Source organism: Hibiscus syriacus, unplaced genomic scaffold, assembly GCF_006381635.1.
Source record: "Hibiscus syriacus cultivar Baekdansim isolate YM2019G1 unplaced genomic scaffold, ASM638163v2 tig00110321_pilon, whole genome shotgun sequence".
NCBI classification, from domain to species: Eukaryota; Viridiplantae; Streptophyta; class Magnoliopsida; order Malvales; family Malvaceae; genus Hibiscus; species Hibiscus syriacus.
This window is the reverse complement of record NW_024062680.1, coordinates 1843763-1861525: the sequence shown is the minus strand read 5'-3', so window position 1 is coordinate 1861525 and position 17763 is coordinate 1843763. Positions and strand designations below refer to the sequence as shown.

The 17763-nt window shown below is 38.0% G+C and overlaps 3 protein-coding genes across 3 annotated transcripts; 2 read left to right on the top strand and 1 right to left on the bottom strand.

Moving 5' to 3' along the window:
• Nucleotides 1-5665: 5665 nt before the first annotated feature.
• LOC120117716 (alkaline/neutral invertase A, mitochondrial-like) lies at nucleotides 5666-9028 on the bottom strand. Its single transcript, XM_039137953.1, has 6 exons — nucleotides 8185-9028; nucleotides 7532-7691; nucleotides 7139-7350; nucleotides 6409-6899; nucleotides 6257-6305; nucleotides 5666-6117 (listed from the first exon to the last, which is right to left on the bottom strand). The coding sequence occupies exons 1-6, from the start codon at nucleotides 8902-8904 to the stop codon at nucleotides 5791-5793; spliced, it is 1959 nt and encodes a 652-aa protein (XP_038993884.1). The 5' UTR covers nucleotides 8905-9028; the 3' UTR covers nucleotides 5666-5790.
• A 2369-nt stretch (nucleotides 9029-11397) lies between these two features.
• On the top strand, nucleotides 11398-12594 carry LOC120117720 (psbP domain-containing protein 1, chloroplastic-like). The gene is made up of 3 exons (XM_039137956.1): nucleotides 11398-11561; nucleotides 11765-12205; nucleotides 12358-12594. The coding sequence occupies exons 1-3, from the start codon at nucleotides 11448-11450 to the stop codon at nucleotides 12577-12579; spliced, it is 777 nt and encodes a 258-aa protein (XP_038993887.1). The 5' UTR covers nucleotides 11398-11447; the 3' UTR covers nucleotides 12580-12594.
• A 3745-nt stretch (nucleotides 12595-16339) lies between these two features.
• On the top strand, nucleotides 16340-17687 carry LOC120117719 (galactinol synthase 2-like). The gene is made up of 3 exons (XM_039137955.1): nucleotides 16340-16742; nucleotides 16834-17154; nucleotides 17233-17687. Exons 1-3 carry the CDS (start codon nucleotides 16398-16400, stop codon nucleotides 17584-17586), a joined length of 1020 nt encoding a protein of 339 aa, XP_038993886.1. The 5' UTR covers nucleotides 16340-16397; the 3' UTR covers nucleotides 17587-17687.
• The last annotated feature ends 76 nt before the right edge of the window (nucleotides 17688-17763 follow it).

The following is a 17763-nucleotide window of genomic DNA, read 5'->3' as shown; positions in this document are numbered from 1 at the left end:
ACATGATTATGATTTTCTGGATGCAAATCCTTTAAATTACTTCCACCATTTGCAAAGCACCCAACCCTCCTTTCCTCAACAGCAGCCAATTGCTACTCATGAACAGTCCGACACATCTCCCTCCTCCAGGTCCTCTTCTTCACCTGGTACTGTCACACCCCAAACCGAGAGCTCCCAGCAGCCCAGTCCACTTTCCTCACCCCCTATGTCACAAACTAGACTGAATTATCAGCCCCCACCTTTGCTGCATACTGCCCCACACCACCCTGCGCCCAACAACCCTCCTCAGCATCCTGCTACCCCATCTCACCAAATGACCACCCGAGCAAAAAATGGCATCATCAAACCAAACACAAAATACTTTCACAATCTAAACACGATGACCACCCCTAACATCTCCCCTATTCCAAAGGACCCTATTAGCGCTATTCGTGACCCGAATTGGAACAGTGCAATGTTAGATGAATTCAATGCTCTTATTGCTAATCATACATGGGATTTGGTACCAAGGCCCCAAGACGTGAATGTTATTAGATCTATGTGGATTTTTCGTCATAAAAGAAAATCTGATGGTTCTTTTGAGCGGCATAAAGCTCGTCTTGTAGGTGATGGCAAGACACAGCAGCAGGGTGTTGATTGTGATGAGACTTTCAGTCCAGTTGTAAAACCGACAACTATTCGTACTGTTCTTAGCATTACTCTCTCTCACTCTTGGCCCATACATCAATTGGATGTCAAGAATGCTTTCTTACATGGTTATCTCAACGAAACAGTTTATATGCATCAGCCAATGGGTTTTCGCGACAAAAGTCGCCCTGATCATGTATGTCTATTAAGGAAATCTCTCTATGGCCTAAAACAGGCTCCTCGAGCTTGGTATCAGCGATTTGCAGAATTTGTTGCCACTATTGGGTTCATTCATAGTAAATCTGATCACTCCTTATTTGTCTACAGACAGGGCTCTGATATTGCTTATATTCTGCTATATGTTGATGATATCATTCTAACAGCGTCTTCGGATCGCTTGCGGAGGCATTTTATGGCTATGTTGGGTTCTGAATTTGCAATGAAGGACTTAGGTCCTTTGAGTTTCTTTTTGGGGATTGCTGTGACTCGTAATGCTAATGGTATATTTTTGTCTCAAAAAAAATATGCTGCAGATATCATTGACAGGGCTGGCATGGCTAACTGTAGCTCATGTCACACACCAGTTGACACGAAATCTAAACTTAGTGCCACTCACGATGCTCCATATGAGGATCCCACTAAGTATCGGAGTCTTGCAGGTGCTCTCCAATATCTCACTTTTACGAGACCTGACATATCTTATGCAGTTCAACAAGTGTGCCTTCACATGCACAATCCGCGCAATGCGCATATGGGTGCTCTAAAGCGTATCTTACGCTATTTACAGGGTACTTTGTCCTACGGTTTGCATCTGTATAAATCTTCTATTGGCAAGCTTGTTTCTTACACTGATGCAGATTGGGGAGGGTGCCCAGACACAAGAAGATCAACTTCAGGTTATTGTGTCTTCCTTGGGGACAACCTGATCTCGTGGTCCTCCAAAAGGCAGCCGACATTATCACGCTCTAGTGCAGAGGCTGAGTATCGAGGGGTTGCTAATGTGGTTTCTGACTCCTGTTGGATCAGAAATTTGTTACTTGAGCTACATTGTCCCATTCAGAAAGCTACCCTCGTATATTGTGACAATGTGAGTGCTATTTACTTGTCAGGTAATCCGGTGCAACATCAACGCACCAAACACATTGAGATGGACATTCATTTTGTTCGTGAAAAGGTCGCTAAGGGCGAGATACGAGTTCTTCATGTTCCATCCCGATATCAGATTGCAGACATCTTTACGAAAGGACTTCCGCGGGTGTTGTTCGATGATTTTTGAGACAGCCTTAGCGTACGTGAACCTTCCGCTAAGACTGCAGGGGAGTGTTAGAATATATGTTCAATATATTTTATTTATAGTGTGTATCATTAGTTTGGAATGTATATCTTTGTTTCCTTAATTGTAGCCTAATTGATCTCTTGTAATCTCCTTAATTGTAGCCTAATTGATCTCTTGTAATCATGTATATATTCCACGGTTTAGCAATGAGAAAAGGCAAGATTGAATCTCTTTCAGAAATAATACCATTTGAGCAGTCCAACAATGGTATTAACGGAAAAGAACATTTTGATGCGACTGAGAAGGAAGCATTTCTTCGGGAAATTGAAACATTGAAGAGCAAATTGCACTCATATGCTGCCGCTCCATCTCTAAACACGTCTACTGAAAAATTGAGGTCCTCTTTATTGTCACTTTCCATTCAATTGCAAAAAAGTGTAGACGGTCGTAATTACAGTGAGGAAGAACTTGAGAGGGAAAGACAGAGATGAATGGAAATGGAAAGTGATTGGATATCGTTGATCGATGAACTCAGGATGGACCTTGAATCCATCTGCTTCCGTGCTGAGAAAGTAGAGATGGAACTGAAACTAGAGAAGAATGGCACTGAGGAGTTGGATGATGCTTTTAGCAGAGTAGTTCTTTGTCATGCCGTATTAGAGTTATAATAGCTGTAACCAATTGTTACACGTGGAGCTTGAGTGCTGAAGACGTTTAGTGGTTATGAGTTTGTTGCATGACTGTTAGGTTAGCTGCTTGCATGCAGTTTGTGTAAAAAGGATGCTTACCTTTGTATTTCATATACCACAATGTACAACAATGTTATTCATTTCCAGTATTTTAATATGGTATCTTTCGCTGATGGTCTTGGAGTTTTTCGTTTGGCTTCCGTTGCTTGAGTTTGTGGCTCCCCAGTTGGCTGTTTCTGATGGATTTTCCTTCCAGCAGTGCCAAATCTTTCTCTCATAATAAAGTAAAAGTCGTCCTTGATGAAATGAATTTCCTACTTTGGAAGCAGCTTATCTTGTTTACCATTCGTAGTCACCGCTTGAAACACCTGCTCACCGGTGCTGTTGCAACGCCGCCAGATATTGTTGTTGATGATATAGTTATTACATGCCAGTCTTCAAATGCAATAAGAGAAGTTGTGTCCATGCTGAAAGATAGATTCTCTCTTAAGGATCTTGGTGATTTAAGTTGCTTTTTGGGTATTGAGATCAAACGTTCTAATGAATCCGATTTTTCGAGTCAAAAAAATTTATTCTTGAGCTCTTAGACAAGACTGGTATGAAGAATGCTACAGGTTGTGCTACCCGATGATCGTGTCTTCCAAGCTCTCTCACGAGGAAGGTGATCTTCTCTTGAATACAACTAAATATCGAAGCATTGTAGGGTCTCTTCTTTATGTCTGTCACACAAGACCAGATGTGGCTTTCAATGTTGGGCAGGTTGCAGAGTACATGCATGCACCCAGAGAATCTCATTTTGTGGCAGTTAAAAGAATTCTTCGATACTTGCCATCAACTTTGGAGTTTGGCTTTGTTTTTTCTCCTTATGCTGCAAGTCTGGATGTTGTTGCCTTTGCTGATGTTGACTGGGGAGCTAGCATTGATGATCGACGTTCCATTATTAAGGATGGGGTGTTTATGGGGAAATGCATCGTTGCATGGTGTTCGAAAAAGCATCAAACTGTTTCCAGGTCCACGATGGAAGCATAATATAAAAGTGTAGCCGATGTTGCTGATGATTGACTGCTCTCTTGTAGGACCTGGGCATTCAGCAGCGTAGAGAACCTGTTGTATGGTGTGACAATACAAGTGCATTGGCTATGAGCGCCAATCATGTTTATCATGCCCAATCCAAGCTTGATATCCACTTCCTTCTTGAAAAGGTAGTTGTTGGACAGCGTTACGTCCCAGCCATGCATCAGGTGGCAGATGGGTTTACAAAACCCCTCTCAAAAGCAGCTTTTGAAGACTTTCGAGCCAAAATGTGTGTTCAACAATTTTAATTGGGTTGTAACCAATTGTTACACGTGGAGCTTGAGTGGTGAAGACGTTTAGTGGTTATGAGTTTGTTACATGGCTGTTAGGATTAACTGCTTGCATGCAATTTGTATTAAAAAAATGCTTACCTTTGTATTTCATATGCCATAATATACATCAATGTTATTCATTCATTTCCAGTATTCTAATATGCCAGAATGGTTAGATAATGTAGTTTCCAGATTTTCGTGGGTTCTTTTTTTTCATTTGGAGATTCTTTCGTGGTTTCATAGTTTAAAGTATTCAAAGGCATTGGATCTAGAAGAAGAGTAGTTAAACGGTCGGGTCAAACATGCTAAGTCAGTTGGTTTAACATGCCACATTAGCATTCTGTTACTGCATTAATGGTTGTTAACGGAGTGACCGATTTATAACAAATCAATAATATTAGTGATCAATTTGTTATTTTTGAAACTTTAGTTGGAAAAACGAAAAATTACTCAAACATTAATGACTTTTGTGTAGTTTACCCTAAATTTAAAGATCATTTTATAATAATTCAATAAATTTTAATAATCACTTCGTATTAATTTTTATAAGATTTAATGACTATTTTATAATAATTAAATAAATTAAACAATCATTTTATAACTTTTAAGATTTTAATAACCAAAACAAATCATTTTAACATAATTTAGCGTTATTTTATTTTTAATTTTACTTTTATTTGCTAAAGGTATAATTTCAATTTTAGTCTCCCTACTACGATGACATTTTAAATTTAATCCCATAGTTTAACTTTTTTTTGCTTAGGGCGTCAAACCTAGAATAGGGGCAATCGAAAGACTTGTAACAAAGTTAGTTATTTGCCTCTATATTTCTTTATTTAATTTAACATAATTTAGACCTTTAATTTTATAATGTTATTGATAGGTTGAATTAATTAATATTACGAGCTATATTTGTTAAAATGATTATGTGGAATTTATTATTATTATTATTAGATCATACAATTAAGATTACATAAAAATTAAAGTGTGACTTTAATAATAACAATTAACTGTATTATCAATTTGAATATGCTAAAAACATTATATGGTACAGATAGAGATGCACATAACCGGATTTAAATCCGATCCGGATCGGATAAAAATCGATCCGGTTTTTTCACTAAGTCAAAAAACGGTTTATAAAAAAATCGGTTCAGATCATAACCGGTTTGGAGGGCCGGATGATGTAACCGGTGTAACCGGTTTCGGTTTGAAAAAAACCGGTTTTTTAAAATAATTGTTTTTAATCCGGTAAAAATCCGGTCATCCAATTTTTAAACCCCATACCGGATTTTTTTCCGGATAAAAAACTGGTTTTTTATCCGATTTTTTTCAAACCGGTTTTTAATCCGGTAAAAAATCCGGTCGTCCAATTTTTTCTCAAACCGGTTATACTATCCGGTTTTAAAATATTCGATCCGGTTTAAAAAAAACCGGTTTTTCCCAAATCCTATTTCGGATATTTTTTGCACAAAATCAGATATTCGGATTTTTTGTACACCTCTAGCTACATATAGATGGAATTATGTGGCACCTCAAAATTCTGCAGAGTGGAGGAAGGCTGCCTCGGATAAATAAACTTTTGAAGGATATATAGTTTAGTAAATTTCAAAGGAGCCATAGATACATATATTGAAGTCATCTATGATCTCAATGCCAATCAACTTCGAGGATTGATCGGAGAAACAACATATGTAATATGCTACACTAGTTTGTAATACAAACATGTATGCTGATTTTTTCTCTCAATGATTTGGGAGCTGGTTATCAGACTAAAATATCATTCTCCACCTCGCTAAACTCGTGGCTGTACAGTAACAAGGCTTTCCACCTTTCGGTTAACGGTGTTGAATTACACAAGTATCTGAGATTTAGCGGCACCACGAGAACATCTTACCCGACTGCTTTTGCTAAGTGCACAGACGCAGATCTCGAGAAGCTCGAAGTCTTCCTCCCAGAATAACAAGGAAGCCATCTCTGGGTTCTTCGCCATCATTTTGGAGGTCAGGAAACCGGCAATAGTCCACGTCTGGTAAAGTCTAGATTGCTTCCCGATAAACTTCCCGCTCCGGGTGTCGTAATATTCAGGCCAATGTTCTCTTGAAAGCCTCTTCTCTGCTAAAGCAATCGCCTTGTGGGCTAGCTCTAATCTGCCCATCTTGATGCATGCCAAAGTGAACTGAAAGAGTAATATAACCACTTTGAAATAAGTAAAGGTATTCAAACAAAGCATCACAGAACAAAGTTGGTTATTTAGAACACAATAGAGGCCGTTCTTGATAAGCGGTATTCCGAACTACAAGAAAATTCAACTTTACCTGCCAGAGAAGTGTTGGCCAAGATCCGCCATTATGATATGACCAAGGGCTGCACAAGTTCATTAAGCACACTAGTGTCAGTAGATAATAGATAGATAGATAGATAGATAGATAGATAAAAGAGTTTTCGTGATAAAAGGAAAGGCACTCACGTATTCTTTGGGTCGCAACCAGTAATTATGCGCCACTCTTCATTCTCTATTGCAGGATAGCATATCTTGAGAGGCATGTGCCCCACAATGTCATTCCATTTGTATTCAATTAAGTTGAGAATAGCTTCATTCTGTCTCGGAGTGCCAAGTGATGAAACAATGGACCAGAGATTCCCGAGTGTGAAGAACCTAAAATCCATGTGAGCTGGCTGTAGATTGCCGATTAGATATCCACCTTCTTCAGGTATCCAATCCATAAGCCAGGAAGGAATTTGCTCAGGATAAATATTGAATTTGTTGGTTGCATCCATGGAGTACTCTTCTGTTTTGTAACGGTATATCTCATTGATCTTTTTCATGTCAACCCAATAGTATTCTCTGATGTGGAAAGATAGTGCATTCAGTCTATTGTTTATAGCCCTCACCAGATTATTGGAACCTTCATTTGTGAGCATCTCACGAGAAGAACGTAGGGCAGCATAAAACAAAGCCTGTAGATCGAGTATGTGACAATTAGGACATGAATTTCAACATCAAAAGGGCAAACGGAAGTATGTTAAAAATGTGGCAGGGTCCGATACCATGTGCAAGAAAAAACAAATGACAATTACGGTCTAAAAATTAATATAAGGTTAAATCCAATATGGAATAATTAACAAGAGAAATGTAAAGCAACTATTTTTCTTCTGTTGTTTGTTGGGAAACTTAAGGCTTCTAACAATGAACTCACTTGGATCTCAAGGGGATGACCATGAATACCCATCCTTCTGTCTATCATGCATGATCCATCGGTGACTAACAGAGAAGGAAACATATCAAATCCATCAGCTAAACACAAGTTGAGTATCAGTTTCATTCCTGTTTGAACATCCACTCTCTCTTGCAATGAATAATCACCAGTGATCTTCCCATATGCCCTCAACAAAATAATCCACCACAATCCTACCAAAAAGTCAATTCAGTTTATCAATTCTCTCTCGGAGCAGGAACTTTGGAAAAGGAAGGAAAAAATTACATTAGAAGTAAAAAACCATTATGACTGCTAAAGCTGAATAGTTCAACATCCTCATATTAATTACCAAATCGTCGTACTAATTGGTCTACAAAGTTCCACAATACTAACCAGAGTCCACCGGTGCAACACGGCCAATAGCCGCTTCTCCAAAATCTGGATCTAGTACTTCCTCAAACTTATTGTCATCAATTGGTACAGTTCTAACCTTAAAACTTGCTGGCATCAAACCCTGTCCAGGACTATAGCAGTCGACAGTTTTCTCCCAACTCTAGATCAAATGGAAAAAAAATAGCTGTTAAAGTTTCAAAGGTATAATTTTGCAGACTGACAAGGAAATTTTTAACCTACATAGTAAATAAAATCCATAACCACCTCTGGATTGAGTCTTGATGTGTCTGAAACTACTAGCATAAAGAAAAGAGACCTAAAATTGATTACATTAAGCAATAAATGCCCAAAGTTTTATAATGATCAAAAGCAACCGATCAACATAACAACTTTATGGTAAATATCCTAAAACGAATTATTCCTAGCATTTGGTCTCTTTTAACATGTAAGGTTGCAATGTCAGAAAGCAAGCAGCCCCCAAGCCGTAACAACGACCAAAATAGGATAACAATGATGATAGCGGTAATTAGGCAATCTGAATCTAAAACAATACACAAATGGATACCGAACAATAAATGATTAGTCAACCCAAAAAAGGAAATAATGGTGCTACAAAGTTATCCAATAAGCTAGTAAGTGAATTATGTATATACCTGCAACTGCAAGGTATGGAGGAGAAAATTCTTGACGATCTCTCCTTCGCCTTTAAGCAAAAAGGCCAAAGCCGAAGGCACGAAATCACGAATGAACACCTGATCATAATTCAAAGGCAGCTTATCACATGGATCATTTGCAGCAACTGTACCAACAGGGTATCCACAATACGTCACGACTGCATCTCTCAACAATTTCCACGCCTCCTTTTCAATGTCGCTATCGATTGAAACTCCACCTTTTCCCTCCTCCAATCCTTTCCCGGTGTTCTTCACGTTGTGTCCGTCTTCATCTAGTGGAGTTTCTTCTCCTGCAAGGTTCTTGGGCTTCACAGAGATGCTGTTCTGTATGTGAATTCTCTCGAAAGTACTGTCGTTTATGTTGGTTTCAACCGACGTTGAGAGATGTCTTACCTTTGATGCTACCGTGGCATCAACAGATAAACCGTAAGGCATTGAAATCGCCATGGGTTGGGCAAAAGCGGTACTTGGGACGCAATTCGACTTCTGGGCATTGTTGATAAGGCGTTGAAACCGGGAAGGGTAGGCGTGGAATTGAGAGTTTTTATTGGAATTCAATAGAAAAGCTTTGCCCTTGCAGAAAAGCTCATGCTCATAACAAGGGGGATTAAACGAATGTGTAGACCCCAAAAACAATGCGTTTCTCGGGTCCAGGACTCTTGAAGGAAGCTTGGAAGTGGAATTGCGGATGAAATTCATGGCGTTCGTATTCGGTTTCAGTTTATTTTATTTAGATTCAATTGTAATCGAAATGAAATTGAAATTGAATTGAAAAGATTGAAAAAAAAAGGAAGAAGCTTTGAATGGAAAAGATTGAAAAAAAAGGAAGCAGCTTCGAATGGAAAAGATGAAGAGTTACCCAGAATCTGATAGAAGAAATCTGCGCTGCAACATATCTTTCACCCTTCCTTTCCAACAATTCAGGATTTTCAAATCGTATTCTTCTTCTTCCACTTGTCTTTTGAAGATAATTTTTATTAGGGTAAACTACACAAATGATAACTGATGTTTGAGTAAGTTTTTATTTTCACTTCTAATATTTTAAAAGTCACAAATCAGTTATTAATATTATCGTTTATTACAAATTAATCACTCAACGTTAACCACCGTTATTTTGAGCGACGGAAAGTATACCTGGCATGTTCAACGTTAACCACCGTTTGGTTGTGCTTTCTGGTCACTTGGCACTTGGCAGCTCTTGATTGTGTCACGGTTGCAAGAGAAGACCAGGACGAGGAGATTAGAATTGAAGCGAGGGAATTGGGGGAAATGGACGAGGAATTAGGGATTGAGAGAAAAGAGAGAAAGGAATTAGGGATTTCAATCCCTAATGAGAAGGCTGAGGGGATTTACCTGGAGTTGCAGCAGAGGAAGAGTTGGGCAGAAGAGATGGGCTCAGACGTGGATCCAGTCAACAGCCCAAAGGAGAAAAATATCCAGCTGCAAGGAGTCTATTAGAAAATCAGTTATACAGCTGTCCTCTTTTATTTGCTATAGTACATTGTAATCAAATAAATACTATGTACTAAGGAATGAGAAAGATACCCGAGGAATGAATGAATTTCTGATTTCTGAAATCTCTCTGCTTTTCTTCTTCTAAAATCTTCATCTATTCGATTTTTCCTTCTCTATTCTCCTCAGTTCATAACAGATTGCTCCTTTACCAACCTGAATTCCTCCCTCCTCCATCCGTGTTGCGTGTCGACTCAGGCCGCTCCATGCTCTGTCGGTGGTTCTTTAACCGTCGTCGACGAGCGAGCCGGGATGAAGTACCAGATCCTGTCTCCTCTGAAGGCATCATTAGAGCTACCGATTTTAAAAAGGTTTTATTTCTTAATCAATTTGTCTGTGTTTTGTTTTGATTTATGTATAAAAAATCTGGTTTTAAATTTTAAGTTTGAATTTAATTGCAGTTAACGATAGGTAAAGATGACAAGGGGCTAAAAATTTACGATCCGGGTTACTTGAATACTGTTCTCGTTCGATCGTCTTGTTCCATATATAGATGGAGATGAAGGAATTCTTAGATACAGAGGGTATCCAATTGAAGAATTGTCTGAGAGTTCCTCATTCTTGGAAGTGGTTTACCTCTTGGGTATGCTTTTAAAATTACAACGCCTCCTTTCTTTATCCGATTTGTGATTGTTTGTTGTAATTGGTTAATCATTTGTGAATCATACCTCAAGCTGACAAAATCAATTTAACCAATTTAAGTTTGGAAAACTTAAGCCTTTAACCCAATTATAGAACATGAACCGAAAAGTCCAATCAGCTGGGATGGGCGTTTTTTTTATGCATCCATGACACCAAAATATTTAGTTCCATGTTTCATCTTTTCAAATTCTAGTTTTCAATCGGTTTTCACTTCAGTTTTGCTAAAACATTCTTCACCATCGTTTTCCATGATTATCTACATGGGAAAGTTCTGAACAAAGATAATGCTTTTTCCACTGCACCAACAGGCCTACGTCTACTCGTCATCCTTATTTTTGAAATCTCTGATCTTCACATCAACATCTTCACCATATTGAATGCAGTTGTAGATTTGCGCCAATATTTATTATATGTTGCTTTCTTTCCTCAAGTCTAGGGGAATAAAGATGACCATGCTATACTCATCCACCAGTTCAATCAAAAATGATGGGCGGTGTTTGAATGAAGGAAAGAAGTTGAGTAGTTGGGGAGCTTTGCACGAGACAAAGAGAGTCGTGGGATGGATGACTTTTTGTTTTTCCTCTTATAATATAGCGTGAAGATGAAGATTGAAGAAAATAAATAAATAAAAATAATGAGTTTTGAATTAAAAGAAAAAAAGATGAAGAGAATGATAGGTCAAATAGTGTCAAATCAATAGTTAATATGTCATGTCAGCTTTCCGATCGAGTAATCAATTCATAACAAACGATAATATTAGTGATTGATTTGTGACTTTTGAAACATCAGTGGTGAAAATGAAAACTTACTCAAACATTAGTGACCATTTACGTAGTTTAATCTTATTATTACAGGTAAATTACAAATTCCAATCACTCAACGTTCTTCGTATTCCTATTTTGGTTAATAAAGTTTAAAAGATTTTAATTTTGTCACTAAAGATAATCAACTTGCTGACTGAGCCATTGAGAAACTGCCACGTGCGTATCACAGATTCACAGATCACACATTTGATCCGACAAAACTCTATCCTTTTGCTATTGGTCTCTCCCTGTCCTGCCACTGCGACTCATGCGAGCTATCGGAAAATGGCTACCATACTTGACTCGCTCTTGCCCCCGAGTCGACCCACCCTTCCAACTCGCTTCTCCACGCCATTCCCTTCTTCTGCTTCTTGTCTTTGCACTCGCAGAAACCAATCGGTATCCCATTTTTACTCTCCCGCCATTTTCATTCATGTTTCTTTCATTTTGTTGATCAATATACAGCAGTTATAGTTATGATTCCATGCATTTGCATTTGTTTATGTCGTTTCATTTATAGTAATCATATGATAGGAGATTTATATAATTGAGTAATCTATGTTCTTATTGAATGATTTTGTTTTTCCCTATTATATAATCAGATTACAGCCTTGTCAATCCCTAGGAGGAGTGCAATGGCATTGATTTTATCAACATGTATCTTCTCAAAAGTTAGTTTACATGATCAAATTGCATTTGCTGAACCATCATCAGTTGGGTTCCGAGAGTACATAGATACATTTGATGGCTATTCATTGAAGTACCCTCAGAACTGGATTCAAGTTCGAGGTGCTGGAGCTGATATATTCTTCAGGGACCCTTATGTTCTTGATGAAAATCTCTCAGTAGAGATGTCATCTCCTTCGTCTTCCAGGTATAAGACTGTTGAAGATTTGGGTCCTCCGGAAGAAGCTGGTAAGAAAGTACTTAAGCAGTACTTGACGGAGTTCATGTCGACAAGGCTCGGTGTTCGGCGCGAATCGAATATACTTTCCACTTCCTCAAGAGTTACTGATGATGGGAAGCTATATTATCAGGTTGAGGTGAGTTCGTTCTTCATTTTTCTTGAAGCATACATACCGGTCGCACCCGGAATCACCTGATTCGGGGTCATGTAGGTTATCCAATCTTTTGTAATACATAATTGATGTCTGGGGATGTATGCATAATGTGTGGGATTGTGTTTTTGGCTTAGGTGAACATAAAGTCGTATGCAAACACCAATGAACTTGCTGTGATGCCACAAGACAGAGTACCAAGATTGGAATGGGACCGGCGGTACCTTTCGGTTCTTGGAGTTGAAAACAACAGATTATATGAGTTGAGATTACAAACACCTGAAAGTGTATTTGTAGAAGAAGAAAATGATCTGCGGCAAGTCATGGATTCTTTTAGAGTCAACAAGGTGGCTGGCTGAACAGTTTTTAACTTGAGAATTTACCCTTGTTTTCATTTGTTTTATTGGGCTGAGATTTTTATTCTTTTTCTTGTAGCACTAAACTACTTTTTGTTTCAGCGAAGTATACTAATTTCAGTTCGGGTTATCATTCTAGACCATTTGCTCCAATGGATGCATAACCAACATGGATATAAGAATGCAACCGTCAAAGATCTTCCAAGTACATAGAAAAACTAAAAGAAATATTAAGGGTAAACTAAGCGTTTAGTACTTAAACTGTCAGCGTTAGAAACATGCTCACATCCAAATCCTACTATATTCTTTCAACATTCCTTCAGGAAACATATGTATCAAGCATCATTGTAAGTTATCTTACCTTACATGGGATAAAGTAGTCCAAATAAAGATTGTGGCAAGGAAGTTGGTGAAAGGCAATGATTTTGCTCGGTATGATCCATGATAATTATGAGCAGACATTTCGTGAAATTGAAAATGGAAGATATGGAGCCATAGTTTGTCAAGATGTATTTATATTTCGGAAGTACCAAATACAACAGTTTCTGAATCAGCAAACAACGTAAATTCTGAAAAATGGAGCAGCATCAAAATGCCAACAATTAACACGGCATCTGATGATAGCTGTGGCTTTACATATATAGGGGTACTCTTCAACTTTTTAATTTAGCATGGAAATAAAGATGTTTTAAAGATGATAATTAGCAGCATCAGCTGAAAATTAGCAGAAGGTAAAATGTACTAGAGAACCTGTAACTCATAAGCTTAAACTCTCCATCAGGAGGTACAAATGTCAGAATTAGACGGGATTTCCAGGGTCGAAAACAAACACAGGAATGGAATCTGACACCATCCAGACCCGACAGATTCGCAAAAGAAAGTGTCAAGTCTTGAAGACCTGGCAGATGGGAGTTTACTCGAACTTCACCATAAATTTCACATTTGACCAACACCCCATCCCTAAATAGCACGTGCAAAAGAAGAGGCTCATGACTCTGAATGTAAAACTACGAAATACAAAACATAAACTTCATTGTTTGCATATTTTGGACCTGCAGCTCTCCATGGTATGCAAGACCCTGTAGCACCAGGAAGGGTATCACTTACATTGGAACTATTACCAGTCACCACACTCAAAACTTTGCTGACAATATTTGGGGAACAAACATCTATCTTAGAATGGCTGGTTCTGTTGTGAGAGGGAAGCTATTGTCTATCATCTCATCCAGAAGCTGTAACAAACATGCTAGTTCAGCTCGATTTGAGCAGCACATATTACCTCATGGAACACAACCCACATTTCCTAGTGATAAACAGGCGCATAGAAGAAAAGGACCAAAAAAAATTGACAGGGACGGTATTGATGTGCATGCCATGAAACAGGAAATTGGGTATATGAAGAAGAGCGACAGATCGAGGAAAAAAAAAGCAAACACACTTTTAGGTGAAATGGTAAATAAAGGGAATATTAATGAGAAAGAGGAAATTAGGCCTAAGGAAGGATGTAATTATAATTGAAATGAAATTGAAGTCGAAGTCGAAGAATTGAAGAAAGGAAGAAGCTTTGAATTGAAAATATCCGACTTACCCAGAATCTGATAGAACAAATATACACTGCTGCATCTCTGATATTGATGTTTGAGTGAATGGTTTTGTTTTTGAGGGCAGAAGTATGGGCCTAAGGGGGCTAAATCCAGTGTGAAAACACCTTCAAAATAATAACATTACGGGTAGAGCTCAAAAGGCCTATTTTGGGTCCAAAATTCAATGGTCTACTCCCCTCTTAAACAGTGACATCCAATTCAACCATTATTCATTTAACAATTTGTTAGAGAAAAATCTTATTTGATTTATAAAATTTATATTATGGATTAGATCAGATTTTTTTTATAAAAATAATCGGGTTGAGGAAAATATTTGATGTTTGAGTCGAGTTTAAGATAATTAAAATTATTCGTAAATTAAAATAAAATAAAATTTCATTATTACGAATTATATTCATATTTGTAGAAAAAATTATTGTACTATTATCATTAAAGATGACGAAAGATCAAGTCAGTAGAGCTTTTAACTAGTCTGGTGCAATCCAAGATGTATATATTCTCTATCCGAATTCGAGTTTAGAGAGATATTATTGAAATCAAAATCTTACCTAAATTTTGAAATAAAAAAATTACATATGATTAGATTCAACATGAAAATTAAAAATCATTTTTATTTATTCAAAGGACCTAAATAAAAAAATAAAAATAAAAAATAGTCTACAACAATTATCCTTAAATATAGTGGAGAAAATATATTATTATTATTATTATGGGTCGAGTCTATCGAAAACTTTTTACCCTAAATTCGAACCTTATTCAATTTCACCCCATACAAAACTCGACTTCACATGAATCCAATTATTTGAAGAAAAATAATTAATGTTATTAAATCAAATTATCATCTTTAATTACCATCCCAACTAGAGATCTGCACATTTAGCCCACAAAATAACTAACTCATTATACCTTTTAATAAAAAATGTTTATGGAATTTATTAAAATTATCATCTTTGATTATCATCCCAGCTATTGATGGAGTTCGCAGATTTAGCCCACCAAATAACTAACTCCTTATATGGACCATTAACTGCTCCAAATTCTTTAATCAACGCCAATGTGGCGGCTAATTAGTGGCTACAAATTTAATGCAAAATCTTGAGAAGCCACCTTCAGGCTTCTAGTTCCATCCATCCTTTAATATTTATTAAAAGAATCTTATGGTATATTCCCATTCCAAATCTGGACGTAAAACAAAGCGATTGGAGTCGAGCGTCAAGTGAAAAAGATTGGTCGGTTGTAATTGCATGTTTGGTTTGGAGTAACTAACTTAACTAAAAAGATTTACGAAATTAATCAAGGGCCAGGGAATTCAACGGCTCCGATTGGACCGTTGACACAAAACAACATCACCCATTTCACCACGTGGCGATCCACCGACATTCCAACTTCGTGCCGACGCATGGCACCCGATAATCCCCGCCACGGTCGACACGCAAGTGGACCCCCTACGTCACCATGTTCCTCCCACTTGCCTCTAGAATTACTATAAAACCAAACCGAACGCCTCTAAGATTGCCATCTGGATTCCTGAACCGATTACGTGGCGAAGCTGCAGTGGACCCCACAGTAATCAGATCCACCAAATATTTTCCACGTTGAAGGGTACCGACACGTGTGTTGAGGAGGTCCACGTGTATTATTTGCATGGGGCTTTCGTGTGGGGTTTCCCCGGCTGTTGGCTTTAATTTTCATGAAATTATGGCTCTTAAATGCCCGCTTAGCAAAATTTGACTTCAAATTGATGCTAAATAAACTCGATTTAAATTCATAAATTCAATTTAATTTATAAAATTCTTAAACAAATTTTAAGTTATAAAATAAATTTCACCAATTTAATTTATATAAATTTTTTAAAATCGACTCAATCAAATATTTATCCTTAATTATAGGCTTAATGAATCGTGTCACTGGTCGGTGGATATTAGCCCCAGTTCCTCGGCGATGCTGACTGCTGTTCTGGGGTTAGGTTAGTTAAGCTGTAAATTAATATATAATTTTGATGTAACCCTTTCTTGGACTGGAATATTCAATTAATCCTACTCCTTTTAAAAAAATCAAAGTAATAAAGAAAATTAGCAAAAAAGATGAATCCAATCGCTATATAAACACCCCTTGATCCCCAAAGAACTTAACACGATCAAAGTTTATCTTGCAATATACCCTCGAAAGCAGTTCTCATTTTCCTTCCAACCAAACACTCTTTCATCAGTTTCAAACATGTCAACAAATTTCATAAGTAGCAAAGTTGCCACTGTGACCTCCAAGGTCCCGGCTATGGTCAGGGCTCCCGCCACTTCCAAAAGGGCTTACATTACGTTCTTGGCAGGGAACGGTGACTATGTGAAGGGTGTGGTCGGGTTAGCCAAGGGGCTGAGGAAAGTTAAGAGCAAGTACCCACTCGTCGTTGCGGTCTTGCCGGACGTGCCGGAAGATCACAGGAAGATCCTGCTGGATCAGGGTTGCATAGTCATGGAGATTGAACCCGTGTATCCACCTGAGACCCAGACCCAGTTCGCCATGGCCTACTACGTCATCAACTATTCCAAGCTACGTATCTGGAAGGTATATAAATATACGTTCTTTTGCATGTTGCTTGTGTTGAACTTTTGTTTTATGTTTTTCTTAGATCTTATGTGTTCTTTTTTTGTTGCAGTTCGTGGAGTATTCGAAGATGATCTATTTGGACGGAGACATTCAGGTTTTCGATAACATAGATCACTTGTTCGACATGGGGGATGGATACTTTTATGCTGTGATGGATTGTTTCTGTGAGAAAACATGGAGCCATACCCCACAGTACAAGATTGGGTATTGCCAACAGTATCCTAACAAGGTGCAGTGGCCTGATCATTTGGGTCCTAAACCACCACTTTACTTCAACGCGGGAATGTTTGTTTTTGAACCCAGTCTTACAGTCTATAATGACCTTTTGGCTACTCTCCAAGTTACTCCCCCTACACCTTTTGCTGAACAGGTAAGAATGATTCAAGCTTTTTCACTATTTGATCTCGTAATGAGTTCTGGATACTAGTGTTCTTTTTTGTTGTTTCAGGATTATCTGAACATGTTCTTTAGGAACATTTACAGGCCCGTCCCTCCAATTTACAACCTGGTGATGGCCATGCTGTGGCGTCACCCTGAGAATATTGATCCAGAAAAAGCCAAGGTTGTTCACTACTGTGCTGCGGGGTCCAAACCATGGAGGTTTACTGGAAAGGAAGAGAACATGGACAGGGAAGATGTTAAGAAGCTGGTGGCAAAATGGTGGGACGTTTACAATGATAAGTCTCTTGACTACGCAAATGTTGGTGAAGCCGATGATGACGAACGAGTCGCCCTAGAGTTGTTGGCAGCCTTGGCAGAGACTGGATACGTTCACTATGTTAATGCCCCGTCTGCAGCATAAAGTTTGCGGCCTTCAATGGCGATATATATATAGAGGAGTATTTCAAAGTGAAAGCAGTTGTAAATGTGTGTCATGACATTTGAGGAAAAAGAACGAAAAAAGAGAAGGTTTTATGTAATTTTGTTCTACTAGTTTAGTTTTTCTGTCCATTTTTGAAATGGACAGATTTTAATAGCA

What these genes read in the sequence shown, in the direction of transcription:
- LOC120117716 (XM_039137953.1), bottom strand. Translation starts at nt 8,904, where the DNA reads ATGAATTTCATCCGCAATTCCACTTCCAAGCTTCCTTCAAGAGTCCTG. An exon ending in GGTTGCGACCCAAAGAATAC is followed by an intron (nt 6,306 to 6,408) that starts GTGAGTGCCTTT and finishes GAACTTGTGCAG; the next exon opens with CCCTTGGTCATATCATAATG. An exon ending in GGCCAACACTTCTCTGGCAG is followed by an intron (nt 6,118 to 6,256) that starts GTAAAGTTGAAT and finishes TTACTCTTTCAG; the next exon opens with TTCACTTTGGCATGCATCAA.
- LOC120117720 (XM_039137956.1), top strand. Translation starts at nt 11,448, where the DNA reads ATGGCTACCATACTTGACTCGCTCTTGCCCCCGAGTCGACCCACCCTT. An exon ending in GCACTCGCAGAAACCAATCG is followed by an intron (nt 11,562 to 11,764) that starts GTATCCCATTTT and finishes TTATATAATCAG; the next exon opens with ATTACAGCCTTGTCAATCCC. An exon ending in AGCTATATTATCAGGTTGAG is followed by an intron (nt 12,206 to 12,357) that starts GTGAGTTCGTTC and finishes TTTTTGGCTTAG; the next exon opens with GTGAACATAAAGTCGTATGC.
- LOC120117719 (XM_039137955.1), top strand. Translation starts at nt 16,398, where the DNA reads ATGTCAACAAATTTCATAAGTAGCAAAGTTGCCACTGTGACCTCCAAG. An exon ending in CCAAGCTACGTATCTGGAAG is followed by an intron (nt 16,743 to 16,833) that starts GTATATAAATAT and finishes TTTTTGTTGCAG; the next exon opens with TTCGTGGAGTATTCGAAGAT. An exon ending in CTACACCTTTTGCTGAACAG is followed by an intron (nt 17,155 to 17,232) that starts GTAAGAATGATT and finishes TTGTTGTTTCAG; the next exon opens with GATTATCTGAACATGTTCTT.